Below are 16,470 nucleotides of genomic sequence, written 5' to 3'. Positions count from 1 at the left end.
GACCTAACAACTTTCATGCATGACTTGGTAACCTGAGGCATGATTTGTGGAACAAGCCCTATATATTAGTGCCAGTTAAGGCTCCACTAATGCAGATTATAGTGGTGAATGCATAAAAGGAGGAGTCAAATTTTGACACAGATTGGAAGGCAGTTTTAGCAGCTGATGAGGCTTGCTTCTTGCTCCATAGAGGCTAAATATGTGTGTTCCATTGTATTTACTACAGAACAAAAAGGCTGTACAGAGAAGGCGAAATAGGTGCTATAGATGTGCATATACCCTGTAAGAACCTTTCCCCTCCAACCTGTGTTACTGATGTTACATCAGTAATAGCTACAGCCTGATGCCACTGTAAAAGAAGCACTTCCTACCTCTCTTGGGTTGCCAGTGACCTTTTAAAAATGTGTTACTTCTGTGGCAGAGAATATTAGAAGCTTTCCCTGTTACTTTACAGAATTAAATGTAAGACCTCCACTGATTTGTGGATCCTCACACAGGATGCACATCATTGTGAAAAGTAAGATACTGATTTAGCAACATAAAGGTATGGTTTTGACCTTTTTTCCATGGTTTCACACCGGTTTCCTTTTCTGTGCTCTTTTATGGCTGTTAAAATCAACCAAATGATTTCATATAATCTGCCCACCAGTCAAATGACAAGAATATATGTGCTGGTTTACAGCTCTTCAAGATTTGCCAAACCTGGGCATTTTCTGGGGCTAGTGTAGGCCTTTAACTCTGGCCATTTGAGGTGTTAAGAGGAACTTAATGACCCCTTTTCTTTTTTAACAGTAAATTTACACCGTATGTAATCATTCAATCGCTAATCATTACAGAAGCTAAACCTGTGTATTCCAGTCTCAAATCACTCCCTGTCTGCCCTTCCCTGTAAAATGGAAGAAAATGGAAATGGACTGCCTTCAAGTCAATCCTGACTTACGGCAACCCTATGAATGGGGTTTTCAGGGTGAGCGGTATTCAGAGGGGGTTTACCATTGCCTTCCTCTGAGGTTGAGAGGCAGTGACTGGCCCAAGGTCACCCAGTGAGCTTCTTGCCTGTGTGGGGATTCGAACCGTGGTCTCCCACTACAAAGTAAGGAAAAATGTCCCCCAAATATTAGTGGTAGCAGCCAAGCAAGCAAACAATCTGCTGGTTTAAATGTATCCTAGGGGATCTCTCAATAAGCACAGCTGACACACTACACAGCAGCAAGTCTCCTTTGCCATCACTTGTATACTTCACAGGGAGCCCACAGCCAATTCTGGTTCCCTGCTTTGTACTTATGCAAAATAATTCTGTTTGGCAGCTCTTATTTACGTGCCACAGATTTGGGGTACACCTAAAATGTCATGTGAAGAGTGGTCCTCTTGGATCTAATTCCCCAGCTGGCAATGGCCCCACCCCCTAATCCTATAATAAGAATACTAATATTACAGAGAAAAAGTAGGGACCATATTTCTTATCTGCAAGCCACTATCTATTCATGAAGCCCAAGCAAAGGTTGAGTGCGTGCACGCGAACCTCTGCATCAGTCTGTCTCGTCTCCCCCCCCCCTCCTTTAAGGCACACTTCCAACTAAACCTGATGGAACGCAGTCATTCCAACTTCCCTACGAATAATCTTGCACAGGAGGAGGCTGCATATCTTCTGTTTAAGGCTGCAACCTTAGGCACTCTTAACTTGGGACAAATTCCAGAGGCTCAGCCAGTGGCAGCAAAAGAGTCTCGTGGCGCCTCGTGAGGATTTACTCTGGCACGCGATTTTTGTGGAGGAGCCCAAGACGAGAAAGTTCCATTAACTACACTTTCGTTTTATTCAAATCAGCGGGACTTCCTTCCGAGTAAACCGGCATGGGATCCGGTTGCAATCCCAACGCGCTCTTTCTTTCCTTAGGCACAAGCTCAGCCCAACAGCGGAAGCTCTCGCTTTCCTTCCTTCCTACCTCTTCCCCTCCTTCTCCTTCTCAGGAAGTGGGCGGAGCTGAGCCTTTCGGCCCTTCGCGCAGCAACATGGCGGCGTCATTGAGGAGCGTGAAGGTAATTCACCGGCACTAAAAAAAAATCCAAGAATGCCCCTACGGGACCCGGGAGGGCACACATTGACGAGCTTCGAGGGCGTTCCTTCAACCGGGGGAGGAGGAGGGGGGGCATAACGGTGCTGGGCAATAGGAGAGGCCAGATCCTGGGAAAGACCAATGGCTTAGAGAGAGACCGTTTTATATATGCAACAAAACAAAATATTTCTGGGAAGGTATGGAGGAGATCGTTCTTCCTTTATGGACGATTTTTTAAAAAGGGGTGGGACCCCTTGCCTTTAAGATCTGCATGACAGGCAGACATGCAACAAGTGTTGCTTTCCCCTAAATTCGTCTAGAGGTGTGGGGAAAGCAGCTGCCCTTGTTTAACATCCAGGTCTGCCATGTAGCTATTTGAGGCACTGAGCTTTGTGGGATAATAATAATAATAATAATAAATTTAATTTTTGTGTCGCCTATCTGGCCGAAACCACTCTAGGTGACGTACAACATTAAATTCAACAATACATAATAATACAATACATAATAAAATACAATGCAGTCAACAATAACCATTTTAAAAAGCGGCAGTACAGGGCCATCAATAGTCAATTTTAAAACAATATAAAGAAATTAGCCCACCCTGGGGACCCCAAAGGCCTGTCCAAAGAGCCATGTTTTTAAGGCTCGGCGAAATGTATCTAGGGAAGGGGCATGGCGAAGATCGAACGGGAGGGAGTTCCAGAGAGTGGGGGCCGCCACTGAGAATGCCCTCTCTCTAGTCCCCACCAACCTAGCTGTTTTCGTTGGTGGGACGGAGAGAAGGCCCTGTGTGGCTGATCTGGTCGGGCGGCTTAGTTGGTGGTACTGGAGGTGCTCCTTCAGGAAAACTGGGCCGAGACCGTATAGGGATTTAAAGGTTAAGACCAACACCTTGAATTGGGCCCGGAAAACAACTGGAAGCCAATGTAGATGAAATAACACCGGCGTGATGTGATCACGGCGGCGGCTGTTTGTAAGGGATGGGGGAGTATATCCTAGGAAAATAGGGTTATCTTCTTATCCCTCCCTTCCAAAGCTCTGGTAAGGTACCTTTGCTTCAAACAGCTGTATGACAGGCAATTTCCCCAAAATAGTATCTGTGTTGGAGGAAAAATCCACTTGCTGAATTTCTGCCTCTTAGATGAGAATGTTATTTTTCTTAGGTACTGGTGTGTTTTTCAAAGTCAGGAAAGCCCTGGCAGCATCAGGGTATATCTGTGAGTGATGGCCCAGAAGGCATGTCATACTTCAGGTCTCTCTGTAGGTCTGCTTTACTTGAATGACAGTTTTTTGGGTTTTTTTACCTGCAGGGATTGGTTGGCCTGGTCACTGGTGGGGCTTCAGGGCTTGGCCGTGCCACAGCAGAGCGGCTGGTGCAACAAGGAGGCAGTGCTGTGCTTGTGGATCTGCCTAAGTCTGACGGGGAGAGCGTGGCCAGATCGCTGGGAGAGAGATGCATCTTTGCTCCTGCTGATGTAGGGATCTTCGGAAAGGGCATTTAAGAGTTTGGGACAGATGTAGCAGCTTTGCTGAGCTGATCTCTCCCTCTTTTCCCAGGTAACATCGGAGTCAGATGTGAAGGCTGCCCTTACGCTGGCACGGGAGAAGTTTGGGCGTGTGGATGTGGCAGTGAACTGTGCTGGGATCGCAGTGGCTGTCAAGACCTATAATATGAATAAGGATCTTCCTCACAAGTTGGAGGACTTCCAAAGAGTTATTAACGTGAGTACAATTCTGCTCTTGGTCCAGCCATTTCTTGAACCCTTCTTGCCTGGCAAGCGGCAGCAGAAAACTGAAGATACTTTACTGGTCAAGTGGGTCCTGCAACAAAATGTTGCATTGTAAAGTGCTCCTGTTTGGGTGCCAGCCAGCCATGTCCCTTTCCAAGATATTCCATCCCATCCCTCAGTTTTCCATTTCAGTCTCCCAACCTCCAACAGCCAGTCAGCATTCTGTAGCTATTCAGCATGCTTAGTCCTCCTGGGGCTGTTTTTTTGGGTCTCTGAAGGGCTATTTTTCCTAAAGATGCTTTGTATTTTTGTAAACATTGGGGTTCACCTAAGCCTGCTAATATCTCACTCTTGTGTGTGGATGATGCAGATGTGGCTAAGTAAGGATTAGGATTCAGGGAACTGCTACTAGCATAGGTGATTATGATTTAGAGTGAGGAAGAGATGGTGTTTGCTAGGCCCAGAGTTCTAATGTGTGCCATTGGAGCAAAGTTATGTTGTCTGGCACTATTGGCCTTAAAGGATGGGGTAGAGCTTTGGGTGTATAAGGTTCATTTGTCTGTGTTCCCCAGGTGAATATTGCTGGAACGTTCAATGTAATTCGTCTGACTGCAGGCGAGATGGGACGGAATGAGCCTGACTCAGATGGACACAGGGGGGTGATCATTAACACTGCCAGTGTGGCCGCCTTTGAGGGACAGGCGAGTCCCAAGCCTCTCTCCCAACTAGCCTGGTTGGCAACACCCAGCTGATGCTACATTAAACTGTACACATGCAGGTGCTTGGTAATATTCTAATATAATAGCAGGAGCAGCGCTGCCCCTAGGCACCGGGAAGGGGGGCAGTTGCCCCGGGCCCCACGCTTGGCGATGAGAAGCTGGGCTGCCACGGGGGGGGTTTCTTTTAAGCCATGCAGTCTCGCCAGCTGCTTCCCACTCTTGGGGAATCTCCCGCTCTTCAGCTGCGTACCTGAGCAGTTTTCCCCCTCTCCACTCATCAGCTGTGAAGCAGGTGTGCCTGAGGCTTTTAGGCGGGAGGTTTGAATCCCCTGCCTGAGTGGCTTCCTTGTGCTGCCTGCCGCCCGCTCATCAGCTGTGCAGCACGTTTACAGGCAGTGCTTGCCGGCTTATTCTGGGTGGGAGGTTTGAAAGAGAGAAAGAATGTGGGGGGCCCCCAACTATGCTTTTGCCCTGGGCCCTGCACAGGCTAAGGGAGGGCCTGAGCAGGAGCATTAAGGTCTTAGACTACAACTCCCACTAGCCCAGCCAGCATGATCAATAGTCAGGGAATATTGTAGTCCAACAATGGAAGGCCACAGGTTACCCATTCCTGCTATACAGCATCAGGAGTGTACATAAGAGTGAAGAATGGCTGAAAATTAATCTGAAAAGTTTGAGAGGTGTATTCTTAAAGGGTTAATTTTTACTTTCATATCTGGTGAGTCACCAGAATCTTTAAACGTTGAAACGTTGATTGAAAGTGTGTGTATATACCTGATGTTCAGATAAATCACAAATTGTTGACTGAAACGAAAAGATCTTCAGAAATTATAGTCGTGTTAAACGGCTTTAAAAACGCATACACAGCTATCTGTTGGGATGTTGTCTAGACAGGATTAGTTCAAGAAGCTTTGTGAGCTCAAACGGACTGCATCATGTAATCCCACACTGCGCACCCCATACAGAAGGGATTTACCTGACAGGCTGCACACTGCTTTCTTGCATTTCTGGGAGCATTGCTGCCCTAAGTCATCACTTGAGTTGTTGCTACATATGTGCTTGGTCTGAATGTATAGTGGCAAGGGAGTAAAGGGAATATTAATCTTGTAAGTGTGAGGTTTTTTTGTTTTTCTTTAAATCACAAGTTTGCTGTAGGATCACACTAGACTTTGTGTTGGGAGGAACCTGGATAACAAAGCTGAACTAATCCAAGGGTAGCCGGTCCCTAGTTTAGAAGCAGCCAGTGATTCAGGGAACTTCTGGCCGGAGCAGAGGGAGACCCATGGGCATGCCTATGGCACTGAGACAGGCCTGTGTTGCTGCCTCCTCCTTCTGTACTGCAGTGGCCTGTAGACTAAAGGTGTGCTAAGGCATGGGGGCTATATATGTTCTTCAATGAAGAGTAGAGTAGTACCACCTTGTACTTGATTTATTTATACATTTGCCCAAAGAAGTTGGCCAGCACTATGCTGGAATCCCAGTGGCTGGTTCCAAAATATTATTTGCCTTCTCTCTCCTTTCTCCTGCTACCAATTCAGAGTGACTTCTGCTTCTCCTCTGCCTTGCTTAGGCTTCCTATTCCTTTAGCAGCCTTGTTTTGATGCTTCTCAGCCTTCACACTGTAACCCACCCTCCATGTATAGTTCAGGGAACTACCTTTGATTTTAGTGTGTTTTTGGACTGTTATCTTTAGAGAACCATTGTTTATCTTCCAGGTTGGCCAGGCTGCCTATTCTGCTTCCAAAGGAGGCATCGTGGGGATGACACTGCCCATTGCCCGGGATCTTGCCCCCATGGGGATCAGAGTTGTTACCGTTGCACCAGGTACCAATCCTGCCCTGGATCTGGTCTTTTGGAGAAAAACATAGAATTTTTGAAGAGTCCTTAGGGCTGGAATGGCAGAGGGTCAATGACAGGGTTGTGTGTACGTGACAGAATTTGTGTTAGCTTGGCACAGAAATGGGGGGGGTAGAATTGTGCCAATTGGAGGAATCTATGCAAATTTGCCTATTCTGTAACCTGTTCTGAATGTCGTGTATTTTCCTGAGAAAGTGCGGACATTCCTAGCACGGCAGGTGCCCTTTCCAACTCGTCTTGGCGCTCCAGGGGAGTATGCCCACCTTGTGCAATGCATAGTAGAGAACCCCATGCTCAACGGTGAGGTGATCCAGCTTGATGGGGCTGTACGAATGCAGCCTTAAAGCTATAGCCTTGGCCTGGAAGAGCAAGAGGGCTTGTCTTCCCCATCACTATTCAGGGGATTTTGTTCACATTGGACTATAATGATGGTACTTTGATCATGGCTGCCTATGCCATGCTTTCTTCACTGGAATCTGGGCTAGCAAAACAAATGATTAACATCTGGACCATAATAAATGAATCATTACTTCTGTGTCCTGTCTGAGTCCTCTCCTCTACTGCTAGTGGGACAGTCTAGAAAATCCTGGACACTAGACCTTTAACCCAATACAAATGTACATTACAATCCAGAAGTCCTATCATTTTTTTACTTCCAAATCCAATGACAGCTGTGTTCCTGTTCAGCATCTTTTCTACAGCTACACTTGATCCTTTTTGTCTCTTTTACTTACTCCATAATGAGGATTGGATGGATACCCTGAACCAAAAAAAAAATCAATGTGAAGGAAACAAAAATCTTAGAACAAATTGTGCAAATAAAGTTAAGTAAGCAACTCATTTCTAAAGCTTCCACATGCTTCTTGGGGGGAAAAGGGCGGGGTAGCAGAACAAGGCAGGGGAGCAGACAGTCAGCAGACGGTGGTAGTTAGAGGGGAGCATTTTTGAAAGGAGCAGGGCAGGGAAATCCTAGGCCCTGACTATGACCCACTGCAAGTTTCCCCCTGCCTTTTCTCTCATTTTTGAGGACTAAAACTCAGGCAAAACACTTCTGCAACAAGAAAAGTCATATCAAGTTAGGTTGCTGTACATGAAAGCAGAGATCACAGTGAATGGGAGCAGAGTGCCTTTCTGGATTCCAGCTTTAGCCTTGTATTGCATAATGGCAAGCATGCTCAAGTCTTCAAATGAATTGCTGTTTTTAGTTTGCAGGTGTTACACGAGAATGAAAGATTTATTATGCTTTTAATTTTGATGGATTTTACCTTATGTATTTTTATATACTCTTGTATGCATCTTGTAGTGATTTTATGTTAAGCAATTTGTGAATTCTAAAAATTAATCACGAATAGGCTAAAAACCTTGCGGTTTAAGAATGTACCTATAGCCCACAGATATTTCTACCAAACTTTAAAAAGCAGGGAAATTGGTCAGCTATAGTGAATGCACCAGGGGAGCAGGAGACCTGAACTCCTCTCTGAGATATTGGACTGCCCTACAAATTGGTCAAAATGCAAACACCATTTGGGTTGGTCTTTCACAGTCCAATCCACTTCCTGTGTACCTTGGAAGAATTTGGTAACGTGCCTCTGAGCATATGGTGAGTGGTGGCAACACCTGCCATCTCCAAAGATGGAGAATTATATTTGTATATGTTTGTTGGTGTTCTTCTTACTTTGTTTCTTTCCTGTGTTTCTACAGAGAATCTAATGTAGAAAATTTTATTTCCCTCATTATTCATCCTAGAAATCTGTCAAATTTATTTTTATTAATTTCAAAGCCTCGTTATTGGTCAATGTCATATGATGGTGAAGACAGCCTTTGTGTTTCAAATTGGAGGTTATGGTCTATTTCTATTTTGGGTGCATTAACAGTGGAATCTGAAACTGCAGTTTGATGTAAAATCAGACTGATTCCAATATGTTGCTACTTCAGGAATGACTCCATCTGTTGGAAAAAAGAGGACGGATGTTTTCAGCCTGCTCTGTTTAAACCACTTCATTTAAGGCAAGGTGGGCACAGTCAATTAAAAACACAGAGCACACCTAGAAGTTTACTAGAATATATTTCACCTCCCACTGTTTTATCTTGTGCAAACTGAGACACTCCTGATGTCCACTGGAGACTATTCTGCAGAATAGTCAGTGGCATTATTCCACGATTATTTTTGGAGTTTTTCTGTACTTTGCTGTACTTCACATATTCACAGAAATAGAAACAAAAGAAAATGATTTCCTATAGGAAACTTCACTAAAGTTGCAAAGTAAATCAGACATATTTAAAGTGGCCATCTGAACTATATCAACTGTCTTAATATTGTTGCTTCCTCCCGGCTAAAACAAGATCAGCACAGCACATTTCTTTCTATTATTTGGGCTGATTGCAGACATTGCCACCGCTCAGCATATGCTCAGAGGTGCATGTTACACAGGAAGTGGATTGGACTGTGAAAGACCACCCCAAATGGTGTTTGCATTTTGACCAATCTGTAGGGCAGTACAATATCTCAGAGGAGGTCAGGTCTCCTGCTTCCCTTGGTGCATTCACTATAGCTGACCAATTTCCCTGCTTTTTAAAGTTTGATAGAATAGCTGTGGGCTATAGGTACATTCTTAAACCGCAAGGTTTTTAGCCTATTAGTGATTTATTTTTAGAATTCACAAATTGCTTAACATAAAATAACTACAAGATACATACAAGAGTATATAAAAATACATAAGGTAAAATCCATCAAAATTAAAAAGCATAATAAATCTTTCATTCTCGTGTAACACCTGCAAACTAAAAACAGCAATTCATTTGTGTTCTTAAACCGCAAGGTTTTTTCCCTATTAGTGAATTTCTCTGCTTTTTAATCTGGGAAGTAAGAGATGGGATCCTGTGCAAATGTAATCCGGGAAGTAAGAAATGGGATCCTGGATTGATCATTTGCATGCTTATTGAGTTCAGTGGGATTTACTCCCCTGCAATCATGCTTTGCATAGTTGAAACTGACCACAGGGGATGAGGAGGGGAAGAGGAGGAGGGGAGGAAGGACGGGGAGAAGGGAGGAGGGGGGGAGGAGAGTTTTGATCATTTGCACGTTTATTGAGTTCAATGGGATTTACTCCCAAGCAATCATGCTTAGGATAAGTAAAACTGACGGGGGGAGGGGCAGTGGAGAAGATTGGGTGGGTGGGCACTGGGCAGAGGGGAAGCCCCTTTCCTTTCCAAAAGGAAAACATTGTGAACAGTATCATTGCTTTTCAGCGTTTCCCCCACCTTTTTATTCTGCAGTAGACACATGTAGCCTCCCACCCTAATGTAAACCAAAGCTGTCCCTGGCCATATCCACACCAGGCCTTTATTTCACTTTGAACAGTCATGGCTTCTCTCAAAGAATCCTGGGAATTGTAGTTAGTGAAGGGTGCTGAGAGTTGTTAGGAGATGCCTTGTTCCCCTCCCAGACCTTCAATCAGAGTGGCTGACTGTTAAACCACTCTGGCCACTGGAGCTCTGTCAGTGGAATAGGAGTCTCCTCTCAGCACCCTTCACAAACTACACGTCCCAGGATTCTTTGGGGGAAGCCATGACTGTCTCAAGTGAAATAAAGGTCTGGTGTGAGTGTGGCCCCCTGGTTAGGCAAGCCCATCAGCTTGAGTCTGGCTTTTAGAATACAGTACTGACAATTGGTTCTTACTGAACATGCCCAACACTATCATACAGTTCAGTGCAAAATTTCTTAAATTAATTAAAAATCAGCCAGGCAATTTTTTAACTTTTAAACTGTAGAAGATGAAGGTCAGAGTATGAGGCAAGGTCAGTAATAGGATTACAGGTACTCTGTGAACATGGCTGATTCTTAATGAATTTCAGCAGATTATGAGCACAGTAGGGCCCCGCTTATATGGCGGGTTAGGGACCAGGCCCCTGCCGTAAAGCGGAACATCGATCAGCTGTAGTGCAGGGAGCTCCCCCCTCAACAGCTGATCGATGCTCCGCTTTTCTGCGTTGCCTCCCTCCCCAGCCTGTTCACCCTTTCACTTGTCCCCCCTGACCTCTCTCCCTCGCACCTGCCTGTTCGCTGCCTGGATTGTCCCCCCTTGACCTCTTAGCCTCGCGCCTCCCTATTCGCCGCCTGGATTGTCCCCCCCCCCCGACCTCTTAGCCTCGCGCCTGCCTGTTTGCTGCCTGGATTTCCTCCCCCCCCCCGACCTCTTAGCCTTGCGCCTGTCTGTTCGCCGCCTCACCTTGATTGCCCTTCGCCTCCCTCCCTGTGTTTGAGAGCATGCTGGCTGAACTATCCCTGGGCTCCCAAATGTCCAGTCAATTGTGAAACAATCACTGGGAGATACTTGTGCTGCAGAGAAGCTTTGCAGGAAAAAAAGGGTTTTTTTCCTCCTGTAATAAATGCAGTGCTTACACAACTGTTGTGAGCGATCCAAATGTCTTTTCTGCATCTGTTGTGAGGAAATGGCCTTTTCCCTACACATGCATGTGTTTCACTACAGGAGCATGCACCAATTCAATACTGTACTGTAGACAAAATGACGCCCGACACTCAGAGCAACGTCCTTGCTTCAACTACAACTCCCATCAGCCCAACTGTGGGAGGAAGCTCTGATGACACACTCACAGCGTCAGGTGTGCCTTTGCTGGAGGACAGGAACCAGCGCCGCAAAAACGGGACAAGGTGCAAATTGAAAACCGCTGCATGAACCAAGCGCCATAAAGCGGGGCCCTACTGTACTCTGACAGAAAAAAGTCCAAAAGGGGGTTGGGTTTCTCCCCCCCCCTTTTTAGACTTTGAACTCTCTATTCTCTCTGACTGTTTTGTGTATCACCATGAAAATTGAGAGGGTTGTTAAGCAAGCATTTCTGAGTTCAAGACTATACGTTTGTAAGGTTTTGTTTTGAAATGAGCTTATGGGAAGCACCAGAATGGCATGGGGGGTATTGTCAATTTAACAATGTGGAATGTGAAAAATCCACACTGGCTATAGTATACAGCCTCTCGTGTGGCTGTATAATAAATAAGTACTTAGCCTAGACTACCTCCGTGTTGAGAGCAGGCAGCTGAGCCTGCAGGTAGCTCGACTGGCTTTGATCTTGTAGTCCTTGGCTGTTGTGGATGATAAACTACTGTGAGCTGAACCACCCTGCAGGCCCCAGACTAGCACCTGATCCTCCCGGGAAAGGGCTTATAGAGATGATTTCCACATTGTGTGTTAAAGCACCCTATTCTGATAAGCATGTGCAAAAGAAACCATCCCAGTCACTCCTAATTTCCTTCGCTAAGGTCACATAGTAAGACATTTGTACACAATAGCTTGCAACGTGGTTGGGCAATCTGCTACGCCAATGCAGATATCCACCCACTCAAAGGTCCCATGTGGAGTGGTTTCAGAGTCTACTCCACATGAGATGTAAACTGGCCCTAATAGAACTTGTTTGTAGTCCCTGGTTATCAGCAATTGCTTAGTAGTTATATCTCTACCTTATTGCCACCAGATGGCTCCCTTTGTCTATACAAAAAATACTTTACTGATTTATTCCTGCCAGCTTTGGAACTGGGTTAGTCATCCATCAGTCAGCGGCTGCTAGTATTAAACTGCAGATGGTACTGGGCCGTGGGTGCATTGGTGTAGACCTCTTTCTCTAGATATCGTAAGCTGTAAAACAAAGAATGCAATTGTGGTCAGTGCAGAAGTTAGGTGTGTTGCTTCATTAGTGCCAAGGATCAGCCCTGGTATTTGTTCTCAATGGCAGGGCTTTACCCTGAAATATAAGAAGAAAAAACGAAAATGGCCCCAAGCGTCTGTATAATGCCTTTCCCTCATCACGGGGCAACAATAAACAGCAGCAGGGACTAGCAGGAAGGACACGGAGCCAAGAAGGTTTTGGTTTTAGACAAACGTGAGCCACAGCATCTCTTTTTCTAGTAGATGTTATCACCTGTTCATACTGCTGCCCTTTAGGGCACCTAAGCCCCTCTAATTTGAGGAGGCTGCCTGACTTGTCTCATAGGTGAAGGGATCTTTCATCCCTGGGCTACTTACTTTGACTTCTGTGCATCCGCCAGCTCCTGGTTATAAGCATCCAGGCTCTTTCTCAGCTGCAAGCGGAAATTCTGTTCCTGCTCCTCCATCTCCATGGTGGCACGGGCAGCCAAATCCCGTTGCCGGTCCCATTCGGCATCCCGTTGCCGCTCCTCTTCACGCAGCCTCTATGGGGAGGAAGAGAGACAAAAGACCTTGAGAGACAGTGCAGCATAAAGAGAGAGAACTGTATAATCCCTGGTTCAAATCTCCACTCCTGCCAGGAACTCACGTCATGGCCTTAAACAAGCCAGTACCCCACCCCCTCAACATTTAATATGGAATGGGTACTGCCCTCCCATACAGGGCTGTTGTAAGGGACTGCGGAAATAACAGACATAAAGCACTTTATGAACACTTGAACTGTGCTTAAGAAAAGGGCAGCATCTTGGTCACGTTTCAGCTTTCTCGCCACCATTTCCAACTGGAATGGCAAATTACCTTTGGAAAACTCAGAATGAGGGCAAGTTAATAAGCCTCTGCAGGCGGAGCCAGTGTCTTCATATGGGGGAGAGAAACCTCATCCTCTACCTGCCTAAGACTTACAGTAAGGAAAAGGGTTGTCCTTGGATCAGTCTGCCTCTTCTGCCCTATTGCATATTTGACCATGCTTGAACTCACAAAGCAGGCTATGCCACATAGTTCAAAATGTCGCCTAAACAGCCCAGCAATGGGCTGGACAGACAACTGATGGTCAGCTAGCATACACATGCCTGTACCTTACCTATTATGCAAAGACATACCTACTCACCTGTATTGCACACGTTCCCACAGTTTTCTGGACATCCTCTTAGTACAGTGGTCGTTATTACTTGTGTAACTCCCAAGTTCTTCTTGGCCTGAGTGTCTTATGCGCAGCCCTCCAGTCCGCACCCACAATGCTCTGTGCCACTTACCTTGTTCTCCTTACGCTGCTCCTCGGTGTGGCCCCACAAGGCTTTGGGCTATGTCAGGATTTTCGGTCAGGATGTCACCAGTCAGGTGGTTGTAGATCTCTGCACGGTTATCATCCTGTTCACGCTGCTGGGCTAGATGCTGCTGCTCAGCAACCCCTGCGGCCTCATTTCAGGCAGGAGAAGAGAGAGGAGTCCTGATGGGCCCTCGTTCTCCTTAGAATTAGTTGTTGGGCTGCTGCACTAGCATTTGCATGTTTGTGCTCGTTCCTCTTCAGGGTCTAGCTCTTTTGCACTACAACTCCCACAAGCCCCACCCAACATGCCCAATCGTCAGAGAAGATGGGAGTTGGACTGCAAAACATCTGGAGGACATGATGTTGGAGAAGGCTGATCTAGACAGCTCTCTGGGTCAAGTTATAGCTAACACACAGTGTTGGTACCTGGGCTCGATGAAAGTCAGCTATTGCCATGGCTTTGGCCTTGCGACATTCCTCCTCCAAACGTGCTAACTCTAGGGCTCGTAGGTCCAACTCTATCCTCTTTTTGTCTTCCAGGATATCTACAAGGAAAGTGGCAGACCAGCAAATCAAACTGACAAGTTGTCACGATCCAGACAAAGAGAGGGACAATCCTACCATAAGGCAAAGTGAGGCAGTGGATTTGGGGTGCCATAAGAGTAGCAGAGTGGGAGAGTGCCAGATCTGTGCTGTTGTGCAGCTCCTATCCATTTCAATAGGGCTTGTAGGGATGGTAATAATCCAAGTGATGGCTTCCTTCCATAATTCTAACAGTGGGATTCACTCTAACGTGGAAGCCTGCCGGTCCAGCAGAAACACTGTCAGCGGTTTCATCAGCACCTATTCTTGCCTGAAGAAACCTGTGCTTTAACTTAACGGTGTACCACTGAGCTGGCAGCAGAACATGAGAAGGCAAGGCCATTAAAAAACCGGTAATCAGTCTGGGGAACCAACGACTAGCCCTAGAGCAGCATTCAGTAACAGTGTCTCCTAATAGTTGGTCCATGTTCACTCTTGGACAGCTCCGGAACACACCGTGGCAGGAAGAGAACACCATAGGGTTGGCTACTGTGCATCTACAGATAGCCGACCCCAGCAGGGTGCAGTTCAATGAAAGCTGCAGGTGCACTATGGAAGCAGAACTAACAAAATCTGCAGGGTTCCCCATTCCCAGTATTCTGCTTTTGAATGGAGTGACTGCATTTACTGACTTAGTGCAACATAAGATAGCCAGGGAAGACTGTATAGCTTTGGCTATGTCTATGTACGGACATGGCATGTCTTTATATGGGCTGGCTGGGTATACACTGGGGTGGAATCTTAAGGATCTACCTCCAACGGACTGGTTCACTTGGATAAATCTATGGATAAATCACTTGGATAAACACATTCCCCTTTTCATTCCATGGAATCAATGGTCCAGGTTGGAAAAAAAGCCAGGGAAGTTGTAGGTGTTCCAGAGATGGCTCTACTATGAGGTAAAGTGAGGCAGTCAACCTGGGAAGCAGGTTTTGGGTGCCATTAAAGAAGGGGTGAGGAGCCTGTGGTTGTCCAGATGTTGCTGGACTCAACCCCCACCATCCCTGGCTATTGGCCATGCTGGCTGGGGCTGATGGGAGTTGGAGTCCAACGACATCTAAAGGGTCAAAGTTTCCCCCTCCCTGCTTTATAGGCAACAGAGAGAGAGACAAATCTGTCGAAGGGCAAGTATAATTCACTGGATAGTTCTGCTATGCAAGCCATACTGCAAGCTCCCATTCATTTCAATGAGGGTTGTCCAGATAGGTATATTGAGGTTTATTGCACAGCAGCAGTTAGGCTATGTTGTACCACCCACTAGGCTTGCTGGAAATGCAAAATGCAAGAGGATTCCTTCATCAGCAACTTGTTCTCAGTAAGTCAAAACCAAAAGCAGCCATCCAGTTGTGCCCAGGAACCCAAATACAGCTTGCAGGTCTATATTGTTACCCAGAATTGAGGCCACGTTTGTAGCAGGGAACATGGTGTGCAGAAAGGTCTGCCACACACCTGGGAATCGTGGAGACTCCAGGGAGGCATGCTGAAAAGTTAGGAAAACACTACCAGGTATGTACATGCACATGGGTGGGATCAAGGTTGTACCGGAGAATGTCCTAGTATATTACACCCTAGATCAGCCTTTCCCAACCAGTGTGCCTCCAGATGTTGTTGGACCACAACTCCCATCAGCCTCAGCCAGCATTGCCAATGGCTGAGGGCTGATGGGAGTTGTGGTCCAACTACATCTGGAGGCACACCGGTTGGGAAAGGCTGCCCTAGATTAGATTAGGTATGTGGCCATTTGGTTTTCCCCACCTGAGGCACCCAAGTGTTTTGAGCAAAGCCAACGCTGGAACTAACTGGATGTTCTTCTTTATATGCCGTTGGCAACAGTGGCAGTTGCACAGCATTCTCTCACACAACACCAGCAAGCACTCCTGTGTCTATGCAACTTATCTCAAGGGCAATGCCGCTTCACACACCACACCCCAAACCGAACATACCGGCATATTTGCGGCCAGCGAGGTCCTTTTCCCGTTCACTCCTCTGCTCCTCCAGGGCACGTTTGTTCTGCTCCTTGTGCAGTTTTTGCCGAGCAAGCGCGTTCAGGTCCTCACCAGTAAAACGCTGCATGCTAGAAGGGCCACAGCGGGGGTCATCGTCACTCACCCGGGCTGGGTGCCCCTTCCGTACTGCCAATGGGTCATGGATGTCCCACTCACGGCTCATGGAGGGCTGCTGTTCCCACTCACGGAAATCCACCACAGCCTGGTTAAGCTGCCTTTTCCGTTGCCGCTCTTCTTCCTCCAGCATCTGCGCAATCTTGTCACACTGCGCCCGATCTGCATCTGTATAAGAGCAGCACAGGATGCAGCCAGGCATTGCGCTGTGTGCTCTGTTCAGTCACACATACACACCTTGCTGAAACACGACGAGTGCTCCCTTAGGAAAGGGGCGGATATTCCACAGTAGATTGATGAATATACCAAAATTCTGCCCCAAGGGAACCAAACCTAAATTCTGTCATTTATAGGCGCAGCACCAGAAGCTTTTGAGTTTTATTCATTATTCCTGTATATGTTTATGTATATGGATATT

At 46.5% G+C, this 16,470-nt stretch overlaps 1 protein-coding gene and 1 pseudogene across 3 annotated transcripts in view; one reads left to right on the top strand and one right to left on the bottom strand.

The window, feature by feature from the left end:
* Positions 1-11,022, top strand: part of LOC133379145 (structural maintenance of chromosomes protein 1A-like) — a 39,491-nt gene extending 28,469 nt beyond the window's left edge. The window contains exons 10-14 of one of the 3 annotated variants that reach the window (XM_061613794.1): positions 1,969-2,037; positions 3,368-3,532; positions 3,615-3,779; positions 6,222-6,330; positions 10,854-11,022. In XM_061613794.1, the coding sequence (XP_061469778.1) occupies positions 1,969-2,037; positions 3,368-3,532; positions 3,615-3,779; positions 6,222-6,330; positions 10,854-10,966 (621 nt within the window). In that variant the 3' untranslated portion in view covers positions 10,967-11,022. Of the gene's footprint in view, positions 1-1,968; positions 2,038-3,367; positions 3,533-3,614; positions 3,780-4,359; positions 4,555-6,221; positions 7,204-10,853 lie in introns of those variants that run through there. The other 2 variants (XM_061613796.1, XM_061613795.1) reach the window with 2 other exon arrangements.
* An 851-nt stretch (positions 11,023-11,873) lies between these two features.
* LOC133381994 (RIB43A-like with coiled-coils protein 1) lies at positions 11,874-16,254 on the bottom strand (annotated as a pseudogene).
* Between the last annotated feature and the right edge of the window lie 216 nt (positions 16,255-16,470).

Source organism: Rhineura floridana, chromosome 3 (assembly GCF_030035675.1).
Source record: "Rhineura floridana isolate rRhiFlo1 chromosome 3, rRhiFlo1.hap2, whole genome shotgun sequence".
NCBI classification, from domain to species: domain Eukaryota; kingdom Metazoa; phylum Chordata; class Lepidosauria; order Squamata; family Rhineuridae; genus Rhineura; species Rhineura floridana.
The sequence above is the reverse complement of the archived record's forward strand: the minus strand, read 5'-3'. Positions and strand labels throughout refer to the sequence as shown.